Here is a 24,867-nt window from a genome sequence, read left to right on the forward strand (position 1 = left end):
TATATGTCTTGTATTTCATTTTTTAAAAAATCAGCTGATGCCTGTGTCTAGGCATTATTGTCACAGGAGATACAACATGAACAAACACAAAAATATGTTTCATGGAGATTACATTTTAGAAGAGACAGAAGTATTTCCTGTTTTATTTTCCCTTTAGCATTGTCACTGATGTATATTTTACTGATTTGCCACATTTATTGTTTGCCCCCTCGAAATATAAGGTTCAAAAGGGATTTTTGTCTTTTATTTTCAGTTGTATTATAAGCACCTAGCACAATACCTGGCACTTGGTGAGGACTCAGTTCATATTTCTTGTTTGAATTAATAAACTAAAAATATAAGATATGCAAGTAATGATAAATAAAATGGAGAAATATAAAGTGAAGGAAATCAGAAATAGTGCCAATTGTGTGTATTGAATGAAGTGTCTGGAGGAAGGCTTTGCTAGATGGGAAATATTTGAAGGGGATAAGGGAGCTAGGCTTATAGATTCCTGGGAGAAGAGCTTAGGGAACAATTAGTGTGAAGATCCAAAGGCCAAGATGAGGAGCAGAGCTGTAGGGCAAGAGATGTAGGAAAAGTCAGAGAGGTGGTGAAGAGCCAGAAAATGTGGGTATTTGAAGACCGTTTTAAGAGTTTGGAGCATTTGTTGTAAAAGAAATGTGAAGCCATCATCAAATTTTGCACTGAGAAAAGATGTGGTCCTGCTTCTCAAAGGATCACTTTCATTGGTATGTGAGAAGAATCTATAGGAGGCCAAGGACAGAAGCTGGGAGACCAGGTAAGAGGCTCTTATTGGTTGCGATGTAGCTTAGTAGTAGAGCACTTGCCTAGAGTATGTGAGGAGGCCCTGGGTTAAATTCTTGGCACAGAAAGGGGTTGGGAAGAGGCTATTAAAATAATATGTGGGGAAGATAGTAACTTAGACCAGATGGTAATAGTATCAGTGGTGAGAACTGCTTTGAATAAGGCCAGTTGGAATTACTGACAGACTGGGTATGGAGAATGAAGGGAGGAATCAAGGCCAACTCAAGGTTTTGGGTTTTAGCAAATGTAAGAATTGCTATTTGTGAATGGGGAAGACTGTGGGAAGATTTCAGAAGCTCAGTTTTGAACATGTTACATTTTTGTTGCTTATCAGAGTGGTTTAGAGTAAACAGTTGTTGTCCATCAATATTTAAATGATATATAAAACTGCAAGAGTGGGATTGGGGGAAAAAGTAGCCTAGAGACTGAGCCCTGGTGCATTCCATTCTTGAGGGATGAAAAAACCAGGAAAAAACAGAAGATGCACTCAATGAGGAAGAAGGAAAACTGCCAGTGTAGAATTCTAGACACCAACCGAAGAAGGTGTTTTAAGGAGGGTGGAGTGACCAACTGCATCAAATGCTTGATATGTCAGGTAAAGGAAATGAGCAAAGGATTTAGGAAGGTGAAGGTCTTTGACGACATTAACAGGTGAATTTGGATAAAGTGGTAGGGATGAAAGCCCAAATGGAGTGAGTTTGAAAGAAATCAGAGAAGAAGAATTGGAGACAATGAATAAAACTCCTTTTAGAGGAAAAGGAAAGGAACTCAGAAAAAGTGTGCAAGGGGAAAATGGGATCAGGGGAGAGTTAATTTTTTTTTTTAAGTGGGAGAAATTATAGCACAGTTATATAGAATGTTCTAGTGAAAGGGAAAATAAGGCATGGGAGAGAGGGGAGAAAAGTGGGAAAGGATGAGATTCTGTGTATTTGTGGTGGACTCGGCTCTGTCATAGAAAAGGACTTGGCTCTGTCATAGGAAAGGATGAGTTTCTGTGTAGTTGTGGAGGACTTGGCTCTGTCATAGAAAAGAAGCAGTGGGTAGGCAGGTCGATGATGGCTGCGGGTTTGTCTTGTGGAAGTTCCCTTCTGATCATTTCTATTTTATCAGTGAAAGAAGAGGTATGTCATTATTGAGAATGAGAAAGAAGGGGGAGACTTGAAATTTTGAGGCAAGTGTGGAGAGTGGATTACAGTTGGGAGATGTAAAATTGTTGGGCAGCATGAAAGGACCCCCTGGAGTGGTCCTGGTTTTAGAGTGAGAGAGGACAGTGTGTAGTTTGGTCTAAGAACATTCGGCTGCAGGAGTGCAAGCACAAATTAGGTGAGTTATGTTTAATTAGTTGTGGTTATGTCATATGCATGTGGCGGGGGACACACGGGTTTCACAGGGTAGGAAAGAGATTATAATGGTAGACTGTGGAACATATAAGCTAGGTGTAGAGGAAGTGATGTCAGGGGAATGAGAAACAATGAAAAGGTGGGTGGGTCATCTAATTGTAGGTCCTGTTGGGTTGAGAGAATTGTTGGCCATGGGAAGTAGAAGGAATGAACTGGGAAGATAGGTGGTAGTGTTTGGAGAGTCCACTGGGTGAAATTGGGAATGACACAAGGTTGCACTCAGGGATGGTAGCAGATTTAGAGGGCACTGTCCAAGAGAAATATGCATGCCACAAATCCTAAGCATTCTAGAAACTGCATTGACAATAGTAAAAATAAATGACAATTTAACAACGTATTTTATTTAGCCAACTATATCAAAAAGTATTATGTCAACAAGTAGACAATATAAAAATTATCGAGACATTTTCCTTTTTTAAAATGAAGTCTGAGTCTATACTAGCCTCATTTCAGTTACTTAGTAGACACATGTGCTGGCTGGGTGCCACTGAATAGATCAGAACATGTGATTGTGGGAGTGAACTGCTGGGTGAGAGTGGAAAACAAGGTCACCCAGAAAAAGAGGTCAGAGCTCAGAGGCCAGGGCATCAGAAGGCTCATTTTCACTGCTGACCTGCACAGGTAACAGAAGCCACCAAGAGTTATAATGTATGTAATTTATTATTATGTGCTTTTGTAATGTTAGGGTAAATTTTTAAATCTGGTATACTTTTTTATCTCTAGTTCATGCAATTCAAATTTCACTTACCTCTAATGCATTCTGGTTTTTAGCAATGCCTAAAATTTGTGTGTGTGTGTGTGGGGGGGATCTGTGTGTTTCTCAGCAAAGCTACAGAGAAAACATACTTCTCCTTTGTCGTGTAGTTTTACATTTTTGTGGAGGGTTTCACATAGCTCCCATATTAAAACAGTTAGAATGTGGAGGTAAAGAATGTGATCAGAGACAGTGAAAGAATCCAGTTCTGTGTACAGATTTCTAAAATGTTTTATAGTTTCTCCAAAATGTACTTATTATACTAGCAGGGGATAGTTCTAATTAAAGGTGAACTATATTACCTAATTTGAGGAAAACTAACAGAATAACAACTTTTGAAGATATTTGAAAGCAGCAGGTTCTACCTCGTAAACATAACTGTGATTCATAATTGTCCCTATTTTTCTTGAGGGAGGCAATACAGCGTAGTGACTTGCTAACCAATTAACTTCTGTGAACCTCAGTTTTCTCATCTGTAAAATGCTTCATTGGGTTATTGTAAGATAACATAGAGCACTTGATATGTAGAAAGTAATGTCTTAGTCTGTCTCAGTAACTCCTTTGCTTTTTTACCAAAGACATTTTTCTGAAACACATCTGACCTGTGGATCTCAATTAAAAGTTCTGGTTTCCCTCTGTCCATAGATACTCCATAGGATGGCCTGGCATGGTGGGGCACACCTATATTCCCAGCCTCCAGGGAGGCTGAGGCAGGAGGATCGAAAGTTCAGAGTCAGCTTCAGCAATTTAGCGAGGCCTAAGCAACTCAGTGAGGTCTCTAAAATATAAAAAAGAGCTAAGGATGTTGTTCAGTGGTTGAGTGCCCCTGGGTTCAAACCTAAAAAAAAAAAAAAAAAGAAAAAGAAACTCCATAGGATCATCTAATGAATCCTCTTGGAATCTGCTTCTGGCTCCTTTTCCGTCCTCTTCTCATTCAGCTCCCTGCTCCCTCCCCTGAAGTTACAGTCTGTTTGTCAGATAAATAATACATTGTACCTGGTCTGTTAGATTTGCTGATCCCTCTGCCCTTTCAAGACCCAGTTCAGATGTCCCCATAGTGACTGTGCCACACTGCTTCTCATCCCACACACTCCCTTCTCCAGACCCCGTAGTGTTTGCACATCACACTCTGTGTCCTGTGCTGGACTGTGAATTCTGAAGTCATGGGTCCATACTTGAGTCTGTACCACCTAACTTTTTTTCTTTTAAGAACTGTTATTGATCCATAGGCTTACTTTTGAAAGAACACATATTTAGAGGACCACAGCTCAGTGGTGGGGTTTATTCTATGAAATTATGGTGAGCAGATGAAAATGCCTGTCTCTTCCAAGAGAGGAGAGCACCTTGATGGCAGGGACACTCGTCCATTCGTGGAGACATCCTTGGCCTCAGCCAGTTGCTTATCTCACTGTAAGGTTGAATAAAAGTTTTTTTTTTGTTTGTTTGTTTTGGTTTTGGTACCAAGGATTAAACCCAGGGGCGCTTAACCACTGAGCCACATACCCAAGCCCCCCCCACCTTTTTTTTTGGTTGTTGATGGAGCTTTATTTTATTTATTTGTACGTAGTGCTGAGAATCAAACCCAGTGCCTCACACATGCTAGGCGAGTGTACTACCACTGAGCCACAATCCCAACCCATTTTCTGTTTTTTGTTGTTGTTGTTTTTGTGGTGCTGGGGATCAACTTAGGGCCTTGTACAAGCAAAGCAGGCACTCTACCAACTGAGCTATACCCCACCACCCCCAACCCTTTAAAAAAATTTTTTATTTACAGACGTGGTCTCACTGAGTTGCTTAGGGCCTCGCTAAATTGCAAGCCTGGCTTTGAACTCTCAATCCTTAGCCTCCCAAATCTCTGAGATTACAGGTATGCACCACTGCACCCAGCTTTTTTTTTTCTTTTTTAAAATGAATTTGTAAGTATGGATTCTTTTAAATGAAATGCTATTGAAGTAAATTAAGAAAATTGTTTGTGTGTGTGTGTGTGTGAGTAATTTTTTAATCTCATAATGTTCCATGTGTACTTATTTTCTCCAGTGCTAGGGGTTGAACCAGGGCCTTATTGGTGGCCGGCAAGTGTTCTACCACTGAGCTATACTCCCAGCCATACACATGTGTATATTTTTTAAACTTGTTGTTCTATTATAATTAGGTTAAGATTTTCTGTTTCACATATTTTAAAAGAAATAAGCTTATTTCATAGAGAAATTATACCTAAATATAATTTTAAAACACTAAGGAAACAAAACCAACTTGAAATCTGAAATCTTTTTCTTTCAGCGTGGGATGTGGTAATGCCTGCCAGATTTCTCAGAGCCCTGGCCAGATCCCACAGTGTATTATCAAAAGTACATCAGTGCCGAAGACTTGTTCATCTAACGTTACCGCTCAAGGAACTTGAGGATAAAATATGCAGCAACCCCCTGACAGTACACCAAAACTTGGATTCATTCTTTCCTGTTGCAGCAGCTGGTGGTTTGAATGAGCCCCAGATCCTGGAAATGAACTGGAAAATATCAGATATAACCAAACTCTGTCCATTAAATACTGTATATTGCCAGCATGAGAAAGCAGGTCTTCCATCCATGAAATCGTATCCTGCTCACAGGAAGGGGACCCACAAACCTAATCTATTAGGTTCTAAGTGGTTTATAAAAATATTAAAGAGGCATTGTTCATCTACTTCAACTGAAACAGTTGTTCCAAAGCAAGACTTTCCACAGATCAAGAGACCACTGAAAGCATCCAGGACCAGGCAGCCATCCCGGACCAACCTTCCAGTTCTCTCTGTGAGCGAGGTAAACCCTGTGTGGCTCTGGCACTTGTGTTTATCACTCATTGCTTATTCTCTAAAAGAGCATGTGTTGCAATGCAGCCCTGCCCCTAATGCAAGAGAGCTGGCAACCAACTCAGAATTTCTTTTAAGATCTTTGAAGCCTAATTAATCCAAACAGAGTCAAAATCTTAAAAGAATTTATGATATCCATAATGACAAAATATAGGCAATAAAAGATAAAAATATAGTTTATGAAAGGGTTAATTATTGGCCTAAGAAAAAGTTATTGGCCTTTGGAAAACAGCATTAATTCCAATCTGAGAATGGGACTACAAAAAGCATCTATTTTTTCAAAAAATCAATCTGGAAATTCTTCATCTTATTTAAAAGGTGTAACTATGCAGACAGGTGGTGCAATGATGTGGCAAGGTGAACTCAAAAAGCAAGGAGCAAGAGGGTTTTCTCTTTTTTACCTTCTGAAGGTTCAAGAGGGTGTTTTACTCACTGCTAAGAGGTTTCTGGGAATTTTTTAGCAGCAATTTGCATTTCTCCTCTAAGTGATAAACAGTTAAGGTCAGGATTAGACACTTTTTTTGACCTTTGTGTTTTGCGTAATACCAAGAACTATGCCTTGTATTTAATGTTTGTTAAGTTGGAAAGCATGGAAAAGAGGTAATGAAATCTTTAATGTCAATAGTCATCAACATTAAAAATAGAGCCCGGCACAGTGTAATCCCAGTGGCTCTGTAAACTGAGGCAGAAGGATCAAGAGTTCAAAGCCAGGGCTGGAGTTCTAACTCAGTGATAGTATGCTTTCCTAGCCCATGTGAGGCACTGGGTTCGATTCTCAGAACCACCCGTGAATAAGTAAAGAAAATAAAGGTCTATCGACAAGTAATAAATATTAAAAAAAAAAAAAAAAGTTCAAAGCCAGCCTTAGCAAAAGTGAAGTGCTAAGCAACTCAGTGAGACCCTGTCTATAAATAGAATACAAAATAGGGGTGGGGATCTGGTTCAGTGGTGGAGTGCCTCTGAGTTCAATCCCCACTACCCTGCCCCTGCCAAAAAAAAAAAAAAAAAAAACAGGAATATCGAGTTGGGCCTAGTAGCACAGGCCTATAGTCCTAGCTACTTGGGAGGTTGTGGCAGGAGGATCAACAATCACTTGAGCCCAAGAGTTTGATGCCAGCCTAGGCAATGTAGTAATACCTATTTCAAAAACTTTAAAAAATGTAAATATTTAAAACCTGATTAGATCTTCTGAAGCTACTAAAAAGCAGGTTAGAATGTCTGTCTTCAAACTTTGATTCTAAGCATGTTCAATTCTGAGCATGTTCAGTTTGTGTGTGTATGTGTGTATTTTTACTATGCAGCTCACAGTCCCTTCATGTCTAATCATCAGATGATGTCATTATGAGTTCATGAATGATTTTTGGTTTGGGTCCTGGGTTGTTTTCTCTATTTGTGTTGTTTCTCTACACCCAAAATATAAAAGACAGTCATGTGTGCAGAAGCTGCTCTCACACCCCTCTTTTCCAAGAGCTTGGGTTGGTCTGGGAATTTGAGCATTCAGGGGACAGAGATGACACTAAGGATCAAAACCTGAATGGAAGATCCCAGAGGAAGAGCAACTCATTTTTCTCTTGTCAGGTGTACCTGCACAGTGCATTGAGTTTCTTGTGAAGAAGCTGATGCTGTTGAAGGTGTCGCCTTTTTTTATCATTACTCATTGTGAACCTCCAATGAGGCTCCGTTTCCTTAGGCTGTCCTTAGATTTAGAAGCCGTTTTCCTGAATTCCATTTTTTATTTTTCTTTAGGATTTTCTTTTTTCCTGTTTCTTTCCACAAAAGGATTTGAATTTTAAAAATTCAACACAGTTTCAAATGAGATAATAAAAACATTCAAATTTAAAAGCAAACATTTAATGTGAACAGAGACATTTTATCAGGGACTTAGTAAGAACAATCTATTTGAGCATTTAGTTTTGAGACATCCAGTAATTAAAACAGAGGCAATCATCAGGGGTTGTACATTTCTTTTCATCTGAGTTGTGGTTGCATGGAGGGAGGTAGATATAAGTAGATGATGTCTTAATAGAAATGGTGTTTATTTTGTGGGTCTTTTCAGAGGCCACATTGTGTTATGTAATAGTGACTTCATTAGGAGTTTCGCAAAACCAGAGTGTGTTGCTTTTAAATTTTGAGTTTCCATTTAAGCCCATTTGGTAAGGAAAATAAAGATAAAATATTATATTTCGAAGTGATCTGAAGTAGTATAAGTGTGGAGCTTTGTTTTCTGAGTATTTTACCTTTCACAGGAAGATCAGTCTTCAGGCATGACTAAGTAGTCTGTCCCTAGGACACAAGGCTTCCTTTTTTTCTGCCCCAAGTTGAGGGCTATTCCATTTTCCTGTGAATGTCATAGGACTGGTGACTTCTTTGTTACAGGGCAACCCTTTCCATCACCTTTGACTGAGACAGGGCAAGGCCTCTGCTTAGTGTCAGGAAGCATGTCCGCTTCCTCTTGTTCCCACACTTGCTCTAGAGCAAGTATTTGGAATTGCCTGAGGTTTCAGTCACCCTCCAGATTGGAATTAAATCTCTACCCGGTCTCATTTATGGAAATCATAACCTGCTGTGATAGCTGAGTATGGCTTGTAATTCAGCAGAAGAGCAATGGCAGTGCTCTTGAACATGTCCTGTCTTTCAGGAGCAGATTGCCAGAGGGTGAGACTCACTGGCCTGAGCAGCATGGAGACTGACATTAGAGGGAGAATGATGGAACACCCATTAGTGTTTTTCAGACTGACCTCATAGCATGTTATAAAATTAACTTTTTTTTTACAGAAAAAGGAATAGCGTAGAAAATACCGGAATGCATTTGCTATGATAAAAGAAAAATAACTGATTTATGAAGTTTCTATGGCAGTTATTGGTTTTATGTACATATATGTATTGAGTATATAATCTGATTTCTCATTATAGGTTGTAGCCAAAAAGTTTATAAGATAAAGCATTTTTAAGATTTATTTTTTAGTTGTCATTGGAAATACCTTTATTTTATTTGTTTATTTTTATGTGGTGCTGAGGATCAAACCCAGGGCCTCGAATGTGCTAGGCAGGCACTCTACCACTGAGCCACAACCCCAGCCCACTAAAGCATTTACTAGTAATATAATTTATATCTGTATTTGTATCTGTATTTTGTAACTTTGATCTACATTCAGTGTGTAGCAATAAAAATGCATATTTTCCTTATTAAGTACAGTCTGTTTATAGTCACAGTATTTTGGGGGGGGGGTACCGGGAATTGAACTCAGGGGCACTCAATCACTGAGCCACATCCCCAGCCCTATTTTGTATTTTATTAAGTGACAGGATCTCACTGAGTTGCTTAGTGCCTCGATTTTGCTGAGGCTAGCTTTGAACTCAGGATCCTCCTGCCTCAGCTTCCCAAGCTGCTGGGATTACAGGTGTGTAACACCAGGCCTCACAGTACTTCTGACAACAAAATATGGGGCATTTTTTCCTCCATCAATGAATTCTCCAACTCTCTAGATGCTAGTAAGATGTCTTACAATTCAGTTCAGTTGTGACCCTGTATGGAGTTAGTAAGAGTGAACTCAGTCTGGTAGAACTGCCTCCCACTTCAGACACCAGCCCCAAGTCCCAGGTTATAAATCGGGTTCCCATGTCTACCTTCTTGAGTTTGGAGTTTGCTTGAATGGCTCCAGAACTCGGGAACAATTTAGATACATTTACTACGACTCATGAACCTCCAGGTGAAGAGGTTCACTGAATTTGAGAGGAGGGCCTGAAAGTTGCAAGCTTCTATTCAAGGTTTGTTGTTTCTGGCAACCAGTCCCCATCCTGAAGCTATCCCAGAGCCCACCAAGAATCACCTTATTGGAGCAAAAGGTGTACCTATCCTTGAGAATCTTCAGGGGATTTGGAAGCTGTGTGCCAAAAACCCAAGGCAGATACCAAATATTACAACAAAAAATGTTCCTATCACCCGGTATCCCTTAGGAAATTACCAGGGTTTAGGAGCCCTGTGCCAGGAGCCAAGGACAAAGACCAAATAAAAGTTTATCCAAGAATAATAGTAAAATAGAAATAAGGTTGTGATCATATACTATTTTTTCTTCAGTAATAGTGTATGAATAAAAAATTTTTTCAGAGCATGTGGTGCTGTTAGTGTAAGAATCTTGTATAGATTTCTAGCCCCATCTGCTGGAACATGTCTTCTGTGGCCATAGAAACAAAACATACAGAAATACAGTGGTTCAATGTTTTAACATAGGCCTAAATTTGGGGCCTAAATCCAGTAACTATTTTGGGTTGATTTGGTCCATCTATTAAAGAACAAGTTATTTATCCCCAAGCTAAAATCCAAAATTTGCTTTACATACGTACATGTAACTAATGCTTAATAAATAAGGATTCACTGTAAAAAACCAGGAAAAAAGTTTCTCATACAGTAACAGCACCTTTAATTAACAGTGGGAGATATGGCCAGGTGAAGTGGCACACACCAGTGATCCCAGCCACTTGGGAGGCTGAGTCAGGAGAGTTGTAAGTTTGAGGCCAGCCTGGGCAACTTAGAGCAGGGTTGGAGGTGTGGCTGAATGGTAGAGTGCCCAGTACCACAAAGAAAAAAGGTGGTGACAAGGCACTCCATGGTTCTCTTTTCCTTTTCCAAATGGTCTCACATGAAAAATTGAAATTTGGAATCAAAACCAAAACAAATGTCAAAAAAGCCAAGTTTCAAAACTTGTGAATTGTCTGTTATTAGAAGGCCACAACTTAAGAGGAGTATGGTGAGCCCTGTTAACACCTGTGACATTGAAGAGCTCTTTGAGCCAAACTAAATAGAAGATACTGAGAAAAAGAAAAGGTGACAACCTTCAGACTTAGAATGGCTATGGAAAAAGAGGTAATGTTAAAGAATGTATGTTCTCGTAGAAATAGTGATTGAATGACTTCCTGTGTTCCACCCACTCTTTGAAAGTTCAAAATAGCATGCATTTTTTAGCACATGTGGGCTAGTCCAGTTACAAAAATAAAGCAGATATGAGACATTTGAGGTAAGGACTGTGTGGTTGTGACCTGGGCCCGCTACTCAGCCCTAGCCCATGGTGGCCGGATCTCCACTTAGGCAAAAGATGGTAGGGAAATGTGGATTTTGTGTGAAATCTCTCAATTCATTGTTGACTTGTGACTCCCATCTTAGAAATGCTATGAAGACCAACTTGGGTGGCTGTCGGAGCTCACTATGTTCAGCACAGTTACAGGCTAATCCTCGTGGACTGGCCTTGGACTGTTGTTATCTTCTGTCTTCTCCTTTTTGCGCCTCCCCCCTGCTCAGCTGAAACCGGTCTTATTATCAGTCGCAGTCAGAGAAGGCACCCACCCTAACATGCTGTGATTTTGTCCAGCAGGCCACATCAAATCTGCCAGGTCTTACTGAGTAGCGCTGTGCCTTACCTGATGGGTTGACAAGACTCCCTTTCTCTCAGCCAGCTTAAGCTCCATGAAGCCAGGCAGGTCTAGGCCATGTCCGTCCTATTCTTGCCCTCCAGTGACTACCTGGTCTCTGAAGCTTGTCTGTGTGTGGTGTGTGTGCGCGTGTGTTCTTCCACGTGTGGCTATGGGAAGTAGCTCACTGCAGGAGGGGGCTACCTCATCATTCTCCACTGATTTCAGCTCATCTGACTTAATGTTTTTTTTTCTAATTACTTGGTGTGCTTCTGAATAGATACTTTGTTGATTTTTTGACATTTCAGTTTTTGTGGTTTCTCAAGTCTTCCATTTACTCCTGAGCTGCTTTTTAAGCCACTTGATTGTGTAACAGACTGAGGAGAAGACAAAGCAGGGTTAGCCCATTAATTGAGAAAGGGTAGGAATTAAGTAACAGGAGCTAGAGGAAGGAAGGACTTCACAGACTGCCTCTCCAGAATTTCAGAGTGGGAATGCCTAGGAGCTGAGATGAGGAAGTCCTAGGAAGAACTGTTCATTTAGTGACTCTTAAACTTCTTTTGACCAACTGTAGTTCAATAAATATTGAACAGTCCTGAGAAATACATATTTATCAGCTTTTTTAAACTTTAAAATAACCCTATAAAGTAGGCATTATTATTCTTGATTTTTTAAAAAATTTCAATCATATTTTTGTCTGAATTCTTATGCTGATAGCTTTCAAACTTTCCTGGCCTCTTCTCTGGTGAGAAATATATTCAACATTTTATATATATAGTGACATACATAAGTAGACACATATGTGACAGAAAACTTCATATAGTAACATTTGCTCTTGCAATGAGTAAGGCACCATGACATTTTGTATTTTATTCTTTTTTTATATTTTATTAGACTTTTTTTTTTTTAAGCTGGCTTAGGTCAACTAAACTGACATCTGCATATGACAGATGAAGCTGCTTACCTCATGGTGGCTGGGAAGCAAAGAGAGAGAAAGAAGAGGGGCCAGTGTCCCTTTCAAGGGCACATCCCAGTGACCTAACTTCCTCCCACTAGTTTGGACCATCACTGCAAATTGCTTACCGTGTATACGTGGTATGGACACACAGGTATCTACATGTCTGTGCAGACAGGACCCCCAGCAAAGCACTGACGGACAGGACATGTTCTCAGAGTTGCAGATTTTTTTGTTTACTATTAGCCAGAATAAAGATATTATAATTATTCTGTGGATTTTAAGGACATCAAATACTAATGTTGTGAAAGAGTCAGAAACTCTGGGTTGGAAAGCTGCTCGGGCTCTTCAGACACTGCCAGTTGGAGCACGGCTTCCCTTTCAGGATCATTATTCCATCTTTTTGGCTAGCAGAAGCAAATGCTTCTGTCAATGAGCTGATATTTGTCTCTCTAACTTCTTTGTCTTCATACTTATCCCTTCTCTTGTATGAACTTTTGAGATGTTTGCAGAAAACTTGAGTTCTGGCTTTGCCAAATGAGGTCCCCTAAGTTAGGGATAAAGTGGCCATCACAGATGTTTGAGCCTCTTGGTAACCCACCTTGTGCTCACAGAACCTGATGCACTGCACAGCATTTGCCACAGCAGACGAGTACCATCTGGGAAATCTGTCTCAAGAGCTGGTCGCCCATGGATACATTGAAGTAACAAGCTTGCCTAGAGGTACTTCTGCTTGAACCTGGGGCCAAGTATGTTAAAATGTATTAGAAAATAATTTCCCTGTGATATTGTCCTAAGTATGCATTTGTTAGCATTTCACTTTCTGTTGAAAGGATTGTAATCATAAAAGTGATATCAGATGTCTTTATAAAGAAATTGTGTTTATAGAGCATTTGGTTCTCAGATTAAATTTATTCATGAGATCACTATTACTTGGGAAGATCAAAGGCTGTGTGCGGTAGTCATCTGTCTTTTGCTATAACAAATACTCGAGATATATCAACATAATAAGAGAAAAGGCTTATTTTGGCCCATACTTAAGAGGTTTTAGTCTGCGGTCAGTTGGGCCATTGCTTTGGACCTGTGATGAGACGGCACGTCATGGTGGGATCGTGTGGAATCAGCTGCTCACTCATGACAGCTGGTACTTCTTCTTGAACCTGGGAAGGTGAGAAGAAAAGAGAGGAAGAAGAAGGGCCAGTATCCTTTTCAAGAGCATACCTGCAGTGACCTAACCTACTCCCATCAGGCCACCTCCTAAGGTTCCAGCACTTCTAATAATATCATGGGCTGAAGACCAAACCTTTGGTGGATGCTTACCCAAATCAAAGCCCCATGCTACTTCTTTTTTGTCACATTAAAAAGTTATTTTAGCATTATAAAACCATGAAATTGGTAGAAGGGCCTTTTAAAAAAATTCACCAGTCCATTAGTGAGACCCTTGCCTCAATTTTAAAAAAAATTTAGAAAAGGGGCTGAGGATATAGCTCAGTGGTAAAGCATCCACTGATCCACAAATACCAAAACCAAGTATATAAATTACCAGTCCAATACTTCAACAAAATTAGTGAAAATATAATATAGTATAAGAAAGAAGAAAATTAACAAGTGAGGATTTTAGGATAGTTTCAGGTAGGATTCTTGAGAAGATATCCTGTTTTACATTTAAAAATGAATAACTTAGAACATTTTGATGGGAGAAAATTTTACAGTGGTTCTCAAGATAGTCCACTACTGAGAAAACTTGAGTTTTCTTCAGAGTAGCAAAAATATCAGGGTTGAAAACTTTTCTGCTACAGAGAAAATTCTTTGTTAAAGACTCATAGATTGACATAAAAAACAGTTGAATGTCTTGCTTTTTCAGCTTTGGTGACCTCAACAGAGTGTTTGTGCTGTTGGATGACAAAAAAGAATTAGAATTAATAGAGCCATGTCCAGAGCCCCTAAGATAAAAAGTTGCTTAGGGTTATTCATGGTGGGCACTGAAGGCTGTCGGCAGTGTGGCTCTGGGCATTGCAGAGTTGGGAAACTGTATACAACTGTTTGTAAATAACTAATAGTATCTTAATTGGTATGTTAATATTACTTATAATGTATTACAGAAAATTCATTTACTTTACAAGGACTATTACTGTACTAATATGTAAATTAACTACTGAGTAATGAATATTGGTATGTATTTGATAATATTTAAAAGGTTTAAATTTTTAAAATAGTTGCAGATAATTCTAGTTGTAGTTCTGAGTCTCCTTGGAGTACAAAGTCGTCATAAGCACTTCTGTAAAAATTTACAGATGACTTTTAAACTTGTGTCACTTTGTGACCTCGTTTTGTTGTTGTTGTTATTATTTTAAACCACAGATGCAGCAAATATTTTGGTGATGGGTGTGGAAAGTTCTGCAAAAGAAGGTGATCCTGGAACAATATTCTTCTTCAGGTAACACAAGAAGGAAACCCTGTTGGCAAATGAGTTCCTGACCAAGTCCCTATAGTCTTTAAAGGTTCATGTACCTCTCATAACAGAACATGTGTTCAAAATGTATTTGTGACCAGAATCTTGTTTTCTCTTTTTTGGTGGTGCTGGGGATTGAACCCAGGGCCTTGTGCATACAAGGCAAGCACTCTACCAACTGAGCTATATCCCTAACCCAATCATCTGATTCTTTCTTCATCTAGCAAATCTGGAATCCTCTGGCAAATCCTCTTGGAAAAGTTTTGTTTTGTTTTGGTACCAGGGTTGAACCCAGGGGCGCTTAACCACTGAGCCACATCCCCAGCCCTCTTTATTTTTTATTTTGTATCCCTGAATTGCTTAGGCCTCTAAGTTGCTCAGGCTCGCTTTGAACTTGCTGTCCTTGTTGCTTTATCCCACAAAATTTCAGGGATTATAAGTATGCACCACTGTGCTCAGCAAAATAAACAAATTTAAAAACAAGTAAATAGGGGCTGAGGGTGTGGCTCAGGGTAGAGTGGTTGCTTAGCAACCACTGGATTCTATCCTCTGCGCCCCCCCCCCCAAAAAAAAAAGACCAACTACTAGTCTTCTCCTGCTTTATCTCTATTTGTAAATGTGGATATTCACTGAAGTTTAGGTAAAGTACCTGTCTCCTAGTCATCTCAGTGCCTGTGTAGGACTCATGCCACCTCCCCTGCTGTTCTTCCTTCCTTTTCTTTCTTCCTTTTTTGTGGCTTTTAATCTAAATTTTTAGCCTGTCTTACCTCTCCAGAGACTTCAGACAGGGACCCTGACACACATATACTTACTCCTTTTATGTAGAGACTATCTTGATACCAAATACAGTGGAGTAGTTGAATGATAATAATAATAGAAACCGTATTTAAAAAAAAATCTCCCCACACTTGAGGAAGGTCTGTTATTCCCATCTTACTGCCAAGAAAGCGGAGGGTCAGACAGACTCAGTGAATTACCCAGGATGGTGAGACTCATAGGTGGCAGAGCAGAAACTTGTGGAAAATCTATAAGAATCCAAACTTGAAGATGGGCAAGACACCACAGCACTCGCTACTCCAGAGAATGAGATAGAAGAGTTTTTTGAGCCCAGAAATTCAAGAGTTCAAGACCAGCTTAAGCAACATAGTGAGACCTTTTCCAAAAAAAAAAAAAAAAAAAAAAAAAAAAAAAATCTGAAGTTTGATTGAGGGTTTTGTGATCTTAGTCCTTAGGGGTGTTGAAAACAAGAAGCCTTATTTTTGTTCACATAGATGCTGCCTTCCATTTGACCCTACCATTAGAGATAATCAGGATTTCAACATTTAGCCCAAGTAGAATGACAGCAGTCCTATGCCTCAAAGTGGAAAGTGTAGATTGCTGAGGGCCTAGATCAGCACTGTCCAGGGGAGATGTGGTGAAGCCTCACACGTGATGCTGTGTTTTCTAGTTATCACAGTTTTAAAAATGAAAAAAAAAGGAGCAAAGCTGCCACCTCAAGGTGGCCAGGAAGCAGACTGTGACGGAAGGGCCTGGGGGCCAGATACACCCTCCCAAGGCACACTCCCAGTGAGCTGCTTCCTCCAGCTAGGCCCCGCCTCTGGGGCTGTTTCCACTACCTCCCATCCACTAGGGATGAAGCACTTATCACAGGGCCTTTGGAGGAGCTTTTAGAGCCAAACTGCACCCTAGCATTTGAGTTCAGTGGTGAATTTCACACTTGGAGCTCATCTCAGGCATGTTCCAAGTGCTCCATTGCTCCAGGTGGCTTCTGGGCTCTGTAGTGCACAGATGGAGAGGTGCACATCTGCACATCTGAACCAGTACTGTGGTTGTAGCTTTGCTTCAGCGCTGTGTCCTGAGACCCCACCCTGACCCATTACACCAGCGTACTCACTGGCCTCCCTACCCGCCTGCTCAGCCCACCACTGCTCCTTTGGTCTGTCGTGGGTGGAGTTGTTCTTCATGATGCAACTCTGAGGATGATACTCTCCTGCTTAAAATTCCAGGGGCTCTTCCCAGACTGTCACAGCACAGAGTCCTGTCAGGGCTGGGCTCCTGCCTGTTGCTTCAGCCTGAGACTCATGTCCAGAAATCATGACCCTGCAGCTTCTGTTTGTCCAAGACACTGCCCTGTTCCCAACGTCCACCTCCCTGAACCTGTGCTGGTTCTGATGCACATGTTCTGTTTTCCTCACATGGCTAGCTCTGCTAGTCCTTGAGAATTGTCCCTCTCCTGGACATCCCATAGTACATTCTGCATAACTTTTAAAGCCCTGGTGGTCTAGGTGTGTCTTTTCTAGCTTGGAGTTCCTGGAGGATGGTAACGGATCACACTCATTTTTTTTCCATCCCCAGTGCTAAAATAAGCACTGACCCACACAGCTACTAAGCACTTTGCTTGAGACATGTCTAAAGAATGATGTGAATGAATCCTGTGTACCTTCCTTCCATTTCCCCCTTGTCTTTTCCAGCACAAAAACCCAAAGCCATGACTGTTTTTATTTACTAAAACAGATTAGCATGCGAAACTCCAGACATGAAACCAAGTTCATTTATGGTCTTTAGAGCTTACTTTCTGTCAGAGACACTGTGCAGGTGGGAGCTTTCCTCCACTGAGGCAGTTAGCTGTCAGAGCTTATAATTGGTCTCATCTCTTTATTCCACAAGGTTAAAAACATAATCTTTGCATATAGCAGAATCTTCCTAATAAGGTGGGGTCTCAGAAGTTTTCCTAATTTTGATTTCTGTGCATCTACATTGAACCAAATATGAAAGAGTCCAGATACAGGAATTAATATTACAATAACTACTACTGATTTTGCAAACTGTGAGAAATCTTGAATTTTGAGAAATCAGGATTTATCAAGAATCAAAAAATATTTCGTATTTTAGCAAGTCCATCTAGGGACCATATTGTCTCATTAGGCAGTAAATCATATTTTCTGCAGTTGAATTCTGGATTTGTTCTAGATGTTACCTAAGCGTGGCTTCAGAATTATTCTACCTTTAACTCACCTGATTCTCTTGCTCTTTTAAATCAGGGAAGGAGCTGCTGTGTTTTGGAATGTGAAAGATAAAACTGTAAGTATAAGTGAAGTGTTAAAGTATAAAAATACAGTTTTGTAAGAATAAATTGTTTATTAGCACTTAATAATTTGAGATTTTGGAAGATAAATTAATAGGCAGTCCACAGCTTATTTGTACAGCATTATGTGATATTTATCTCATCAGTTTCATCTTCTAAAATGCATATTTTGGTTTATTTTTAAGTTTTATACATTTCTATTTTCTGGGCACACACTCATTTGTGGAGAATCCCAGCCACCCCTGGCAAACTGCAGGAAGAAAGAATTGCATTTACATGTGATAGTGCAGAGTGTGATTAATGCACATACAGTTTATTGGAAACTGGTTAAACTGATTCTTATTTTAGATAAAATTTTCAAGAATTTATCACTCACGGAAAATAATTTCTTCAATATCTATATTAGGATTTATTTAATGTAACCTTTTTAGAGGCAGCTTTGTGATGTACATCAAAGATTTATATTTAACTCAGCAATTTTATACCCAGAAAGTTACCCAAAAGAAATAATCACAATTATGCATGATGAATTACATAATGTTCTTTAAAGCATTGTTTATAATAGCAAAGATTATAAATAACGAAAACAAGTACAGTTATAGGATAAAATATACTACAGCTCTTAAAAATCATGTGGAATAATATCTATTCCCAGGAAACTGCTTATGTATGTGATACAAGTAAATTAAAAGAGCAAATTACAACCTGGGTGCAGTGGCGCATGCCTGTAATCCCAGTGACTCAGGAGGATCATGAGTTCAAAGCCAGCCTCAGCAACTTAGTGAGGCCCTAAGCAACTCATTGAGACACTGTCTCTAAATAAAAAATAAAATGGTTGGGGATGTTGCTTAGTAGTTAAGCACCCCTGGATTTAATTCCTGGTACCAAAAAAAGAGCAAATTAGAAAATATAACCAACATAACATCATCTCTAATCCCAGTGGCTCAGGAGGCTAAGACAGGAGGATCCCAAGTTCAAAGCCAGCCTCAGCAATAGCGAGGCACTAAGCAACTCAGTGAGACCCTGCCTCTAAATAAAATACAGAATAGGGCTGGGGATGTAGCTCGGGTGGCCGAGAGCCCCTGGATTCAATCCCTGATATACGCCACCACGCCCTTCAGCTGGGTGCAGTGATATATGCCAATAATCCCAGCTATTTGAGAGGCTGAGAAAAGAGGATTGCAAGTTTGAGGCCAACCTCAGCAACTTGGCAAGACCCTTACAACATAGATCCTAGATTTAATCCTCAGTACAAAAAAAATAAGTATGCTTCCTACAATCTCCGTTTTGCTAAAAGGAAATAGATACCTGCTCAGTAGAGGAGGGATTCTGGGGAACAGGAAATGTACATGACCACCAAATATAAGAAAGTCTAAATTGATCATCTGAAGTTACAAAAAATGTAACACCACTCTGTGGTTTTTGAGTGCTCTCATAAATGTTTGAATTCTAAAATTGGAAGAACTGTTTTGGAGAGCAGGTTAGCAATATTTATCAAAGATATAAGCAGGCATATCTTTCTTTTTTTTTTTTTTTTACAATGCTGGGGATGAAATTCAGAGCCTCACACTTGCTAAGCAAGTACACTCTCCCTGAGCAACACCATGCATGTCTTTTGATCAGCAGTTTCTAAAGAAATAGGCCACAAAGATTTATGCATAATAATGGTGAACGGAGACATTATAATGGTGGAGAGCAGAAATTATCCCCCACAGATGGACATTTAATGTGATTAAATAAATTGCAGTGCCTCCATTAAGGAGAACAGCATTGCAAATGTTCATATGCATAGTTATCCCATTTCATGCAGAAAGCAAAATATACACAGACCTCACAGAAAAAAAAATGTATATAGGATATACCCCAAGTTTAATCATGGTTACCTCTGAGAATTATGATTCCAGGTGACAGAGCGAGATAGTCACTTTCTATACCTTTATGTTCCTTAAATTTTTACAAGTGTTTGCCTATACAATTTTTTTAGAAATTAAATAAATAAAAATCATAATGTTACCAGTGATTCTTTGGGATGTGGGATAACAACCTTATTGTCTTCCTTATGCTTATCTGTATTTTCCAAAAATGAAAATAAATGAACATGTCATCCTGATTAGCTTACTAGGTTAATAACATAGTGAGTTTGCCTTTTCCTTAAGAACTAAGCAGTAGAAAACAAACTATTCATTGTTACAAACATTAACCCCAGAGCACATTTGTACATAGGGAGCCAGTTATTATTCCAGGTAATGTTCTTTTTCTTCTAGATGAAGCATGTAATGCAAGTTCTAGAGAAACATGAAATTCGGCCTTATGAGATTGCATTGGTACACTGGGAAAATGAAGAGCTTAACTACATAAAAATAGAGTAAGCAACTTTTTATCAAAGTTATGAAAAGGGTACTTGGGAACAAAACTAGGCAAAGTAGTAGAGAAGATAAATTATTTATGAATATGGATACTAGTTTTAAGAAAGAAGTTGTTGGTACAAATACAAAGCCTAACCTATATAATAAATATTAGTGGAAATAATATGCCTTTATCAGAATAACCCTATCATATTATTCCAGTAAAAAGTAAAGCCATTTTTTCCTGAATTGATTTTGAGCATAAAAAGGAAATGAGATAAGGGGTGATCTAAGAGAACCACTTGTAGACATGTGGGGGACTGCAGGAAGTGGGAGCCCAACATAGAGTCTCCAGTAAGATATGAGTGGCAATAGCCTCGCTGATTTTCCTGTCTCAGCAAGGGCAAAATGAGATGTTGGGGCAGGATAAATAGGACAGGAGACTCTTTCCTGGTGGTGTCACCAGTCTAGTGGAATCCAGGGGAGGAAAAGTCTTTGTAGGTTCTTAAGGAAGTAAATGTTGATGGCAGAGCTTGAGGAAAATTTAGAAAAGACACTAGCTACAGAAAGCAGATAAGCACTAAGTAATAATGGCCAGCAATAGTGAAGTACTCACCACATGCCAGGCACTGTTTTCCAAGTACTTCCCACTTCATTTCAGAAACTCTATAATTGCAGTTAACTGGCTTTCAAATGGAGTTCAGAGTGCTCTCTGGCCTATGGGCACCTGCCTAATGAGTGGGAGCCTGGGTCCATGGTGTCTGCTCTTGAGTGAAGGTGTGAACCAAAGAGACACGCAAATGAGGAGCTATTCAGTTTTATTAATTTTATTTTTAAGCCCTCAATCTTGTGGTTATTGTTCCCATGAATGTCCCTTCTTTTGGGAAATCAGAGAAATACCATTGCTTGCTGGGCACTTGTATGTGCCTGGACATACAAATACACACACACACACACACACACACACACACACACACACACTGGAGGAATGAAATCCTTAACTGTTTGAATCTGAGTCAGCTATTTGATTTTATCACAAAAACCACTTTAGCCAGGCGTGGTGGCACATGCCTATAATCAATCCCAGTGACTCAGGAAGCTGAGACTGGGGGGTCGAAAATTCCAGCCTCAGCAATTTATCGAGGACCTGATAAGCAACTTATCAAAAATAAATAAATAAAAAGGGCTGGGAATGGGATTCAGTAGTAAAGCACCCCTGTATTAAATCCCTAGTACAAAAAAAAAAGATCACCCTAGCTATCTGCTGCCTCCTGGGTTCTGTGGTGTGGTCCAGGCTCGTTCATAAAACCCTTGCTCACTGCTCCCTTTCCTCTTTTCCCTCTGGCCGAGATGGTCAGCACATTCTGCCCTCAGCCTTCCCATTAGTCCCCAGTCCACCTTCCTTCGTCTGTGTCTTCATGTCCCACACCTTTTGTGAAGGGTCCCCTGTACTTTCCCCATTTCCTTGTGATGTTTATATTCACAAACTCCCTCCCTTTGCTCTCCCAGTCCCTTCCAGAAAGATCTTCAGGTAAACCCTAGTTTTTTATAACTTCTGCCTCCCTTGCCTTCCCCGTCATGTAACTCCAATGTGTGGAGTTTTACATGCAGCATCTTTGCACTTAGCAATTACTGTGGACATTTTCCCTTTATATTAAGTATTCTTTCATATCATGTTGGAGTTTTTGTTTTTTATTTCTGTCTTTGAGATGGGGTTTTGCTATATTGCTGAGGCCGGCCTCCACTCTAGCTCTTGGGTTCAGGTGATTCTCCTTATCTAAGCTTCCTGAGTGTTGGCACTATAGGCTCCCACCATCACATCTGGCTCCTTTTAATTTTTGTTTGGTGAAATTACTAATTGAACATTTGGTTTCTTTTCTGATTTTTTACTATTAAAGTAAAAATGTTTTGTACACAGATTTTTTTTTACATTTTTTTATTGCTTCCATACAATAAATTCTTAGAAATAAAATAACTTGAAAATAGTTTAGAGCATTTATAAAAACTCTTGATACAAATTAACAAAATGACCCCTAGAAAGGTGATTTTTTTCAAAACAAAAACTTTAAATGTGTTTGAGATTTGGAAGATTCCTGGGTATGGGAGTTCCAGCTACTTGGGAGGCAGAGGCAAGAAGACTGGCTGACCTCACCATTCAAGACCAGCCAGGGCAACATAGTGAGACCCCATCTCAAGACTAAAAAGGGTTTGTAAGTTACTTTCTTCACCACCCCCACCCTCCTTCCACAGAGGTCAGTCGAAACTTCACAGAGGGGAGATCAATTTAAATTCGGAGCTGGATTTAGATGATGCCATTCTAGAGAAATTTGCTTTCTCCAATGCCCTTTGTCTTTCAGGTAAGTTACTGCTGCTGTTTGCAGAATGCATTACACAGTTTTCATTTCATCAAGGGGAGTTTATTTGGTGAACATTTTGGCATGTTTTCACTCTACAAAGCTTTAGTATCCTTTTTTTTTCCTCCATAAAATAAATACAGTAGAAAGTTTAAAGGTAGTGTCTGTACTATTACTCATTCCTTGTTAATTGTATTGATAAACCTTACTTCCTCCACAAATGTTTTTTATGTGATTGTCACTGCCTTTGTTTCCTTTCCGTTTCTGTCTGTATGATCATGATACTTGAGTACCTCTGATCCAGGCAGAGAAAGCCCAGCCCATGTGACTGTGTACAGGCCTCAATGGAAAACCACATTCCCAGGTTCCACAGGAATGGGCCAGAGTCACAACTACTCTAAGTTTTTCCTGAAGGATCCATGCCCCTGATAATACCGTAGAAGTTCTGTAAGAATTTCCTTTGCCTCTAGTGTGCATGAGGCAGCTGCTGCAGCAGCCCCTCCGCACCCTTCTGGGAAGCTTCAGAGACCTCTGTGCTTTCCTCATAGCCCTGAGGATTGTAAAGGAAAACCAGCGAAGGCCCGCTCCAGCCCTGTGCACAGAGCTACTCGGGGTGTCAAGGGGTACCGCACACCTTCTGGGCTTCTGAGAAGTGGTATTAGAAAATCTGGAATTCTACTGGACTGCTAGACTAGCTTTGGTCTGTCAACAGGGCCTAGAAATCTTGAGTAGTTTCCTGTTCTACGTTAGTGCTACCCTTTGCCATAACTAACCATCCTTAATTTTTAGTTTCAATTTTTAGCATATTTGCTTCTTATACTTTTAATGTTCGAATGGCAGCAAAAGTACTGTACAGTTATGGATTTTATATAAGCATGAATAATATTATAAAGAAATTTTCCATGTTTTTCCCCCCAGTGAAACTGGCTATTTGGGAAGTGACACTGGATAAATTTATTGAGTCTATTCAGTCTATTCCAGAGGTAATTATATCAAGTTTATGCTTATTTTCAAGGATTGATTCCTAATTGAGAATAATACAAACTTCCTATATGTACAATAAAGTAGTAAAATGCACTAGGAATGGGGCTGGGGTTGTGGCTCAGTGGTAGAGCATTCCCCTAGCACATGTGAGGCCCTGGGTTCGATCCTCAGCACCACATAAAAAAATAAATAAAATAAAGGTATTGTGTCCAACTACAACTGAAAAATAAATATTTTTTAAAAATGCACTAGGAAAGCTACACAGAATTTAGGCAAAAGACAAACCAGGCTAGGAATGTGGCTCACTGGTAGAGTACTTGCCTAGCATGCTTGAAAACATGGGTTCAGTCTTCAGAAACACACACAAAACCAACTTCCAAATACATATAAAATGGTGAACTTTCATGTGTTGATTTTTTTTAACTTCAAATGACTGTGATGGCACAATAATTTTAATATAACTGAATAAAAGTTATATATATGTATATATTTTTAATATAACTGAATAAAAATATAACTGTGCTGGAGTTGTAACTCACTGGTAGAGCACTTGCCTAGCATGCTAAGAGGCCCTCGATTTGCTGCCCAGTACTACAAAAAAGGAAAATGAAATCTTTCTAAGGAAGGAGATTATCATTTTTTTTGTGATTAAAAAAGACTACTAAATTTTGAGAAATATAGTGGCATAAAAGATAAGTTATTTTTACAATATGGTTATAAATGTATAAAGTTATATTAAAAATGACAAAGTGCATTAAAAGTCATTTTTACTAATGTTTTTACAGTGACACAATAATTACTCTTGGAAAAAAAGGCCCTGTTTTTATGATAAGATTAGGAATGTATATCATGGAAGTGCTGATACAAAGGGTGTTTTAGCTTTCCATTACTGTAACAAGACACCTAAGATGATTAGCTTACAAAGAAGAAAGGTTTATATTGGCTCACAGTTTGGAGCATACTCAGTGCTGGTGCAATTTTTGTCCATAGTTGGACAAATCCATTGCTTTTAGATGTTTGGCAAAAAAGCATCTCATGGTAGGGAGCCTGTGGGAGAGCAAGCTATTCGCCTCTCTGTAGCCAGGAAGCAAAGAAAAAGGAAGAGAAAGTCTGGAATTCTACCAGACTGCTAGACTAGCTTTGGTCTGTCAACAGGGCCTAGAAATCTTGAGTTTCCTATTTCTACGTTAGTGCTACCTTTGCCATAACTAACTCTCCTTAACTTTGCCCTAAGGCAAAATTTTCTTTTGTAAATATAACATTTCATATGCTTAACAATATCAAGAAAACATTCCTGTATATTAAAGAGAAAACATTTAAGCCGAGCATGGTGTCACATGCCAAGTTCTCAGTATGCCTTTCGAGGGTACACCCCAGTTACCTAACTCCTGCCCACTAGGCCCCACCTCATAACGCTTCCACCTTTTCCCAGTAACACCACAGGATAAGGACCAAATCTTCAGACATATGGCCTTTG

At 39.5% G+C, this 24,867-nt stretch overlaps 1 protein-coding gene and 1 non-coding gene across 3 annotated transcripts in view; one reads left to right on the forward strand and one right to left on the reverse strand.

Annotated features, from left to right (window-relative positions):
• Rmnd1 (required for meiotic nuclear division 1 homolog) overlaps positions 1-24,867 on the forward strand; it is a 43,708-nt gene that overhangs the window by 478 nt on the left and 18,363 nt on the right. Inside the window, exons 1-8 of one of the 2 annotated variants that reach the window (XM_026399962.2) lie at positions 32-781; positions 5,242-5,759; positions 12,785-12,893; positions 14,532-14,607; positions 17,664-17,703; positions 19,972-20,072; positions 22,303-22,409; positions 23,325-23,389. In XM_026399962.2, coding sequence (XP_026255747.2) covers positions 697-781; positions 5,242-5,759; positions 12,785-12,893; positions 14,532-14,607; positions 17,664-17,703; positions 19,972-20,072; positions 22,303-22,409; positions 23,325-23,389 — 1,101 coding nt within the window. In that variant the 5' untranslated portion in view covers positions 32-696. Of the gene's footprint in view, positions 1-31; positions 782-5,241; positions 5,760-12,784; positions 12,894-14,531; positions 14,608-17,663; positions 17,704-19,971; positions 20,073-22,302; positions 22,410-23,324; positions 23,390-24,867 lie in introns of those variants that run through there. The other variant, XM_026399963.2, reaches the window with a different exon arrangement.
• Positions 14,743-14,814, reverse strand: Trnat-ugu (transfer RNA threonine (anticodon UGU)). Its single transcript has one exon. It is a non-coding gene; the product is annotated as a tRNA-Thr (tRNA).

This window comes from Urocitellus parryii, chromosome 8 (assembly GCF_045843805.1).
Source record: "Urocitellus parryii isolate mUroPar1 chromosome 8, mUroPar1.hap1, whole genome shotgun sequence".
In the NCBI taxonomy this organism is placed as follows: Eukaryota; Metazoa; Chordata; class Mammalia; order Rodentia; family Sciuridae; genus Urocitellus; species Urocitellus parryii.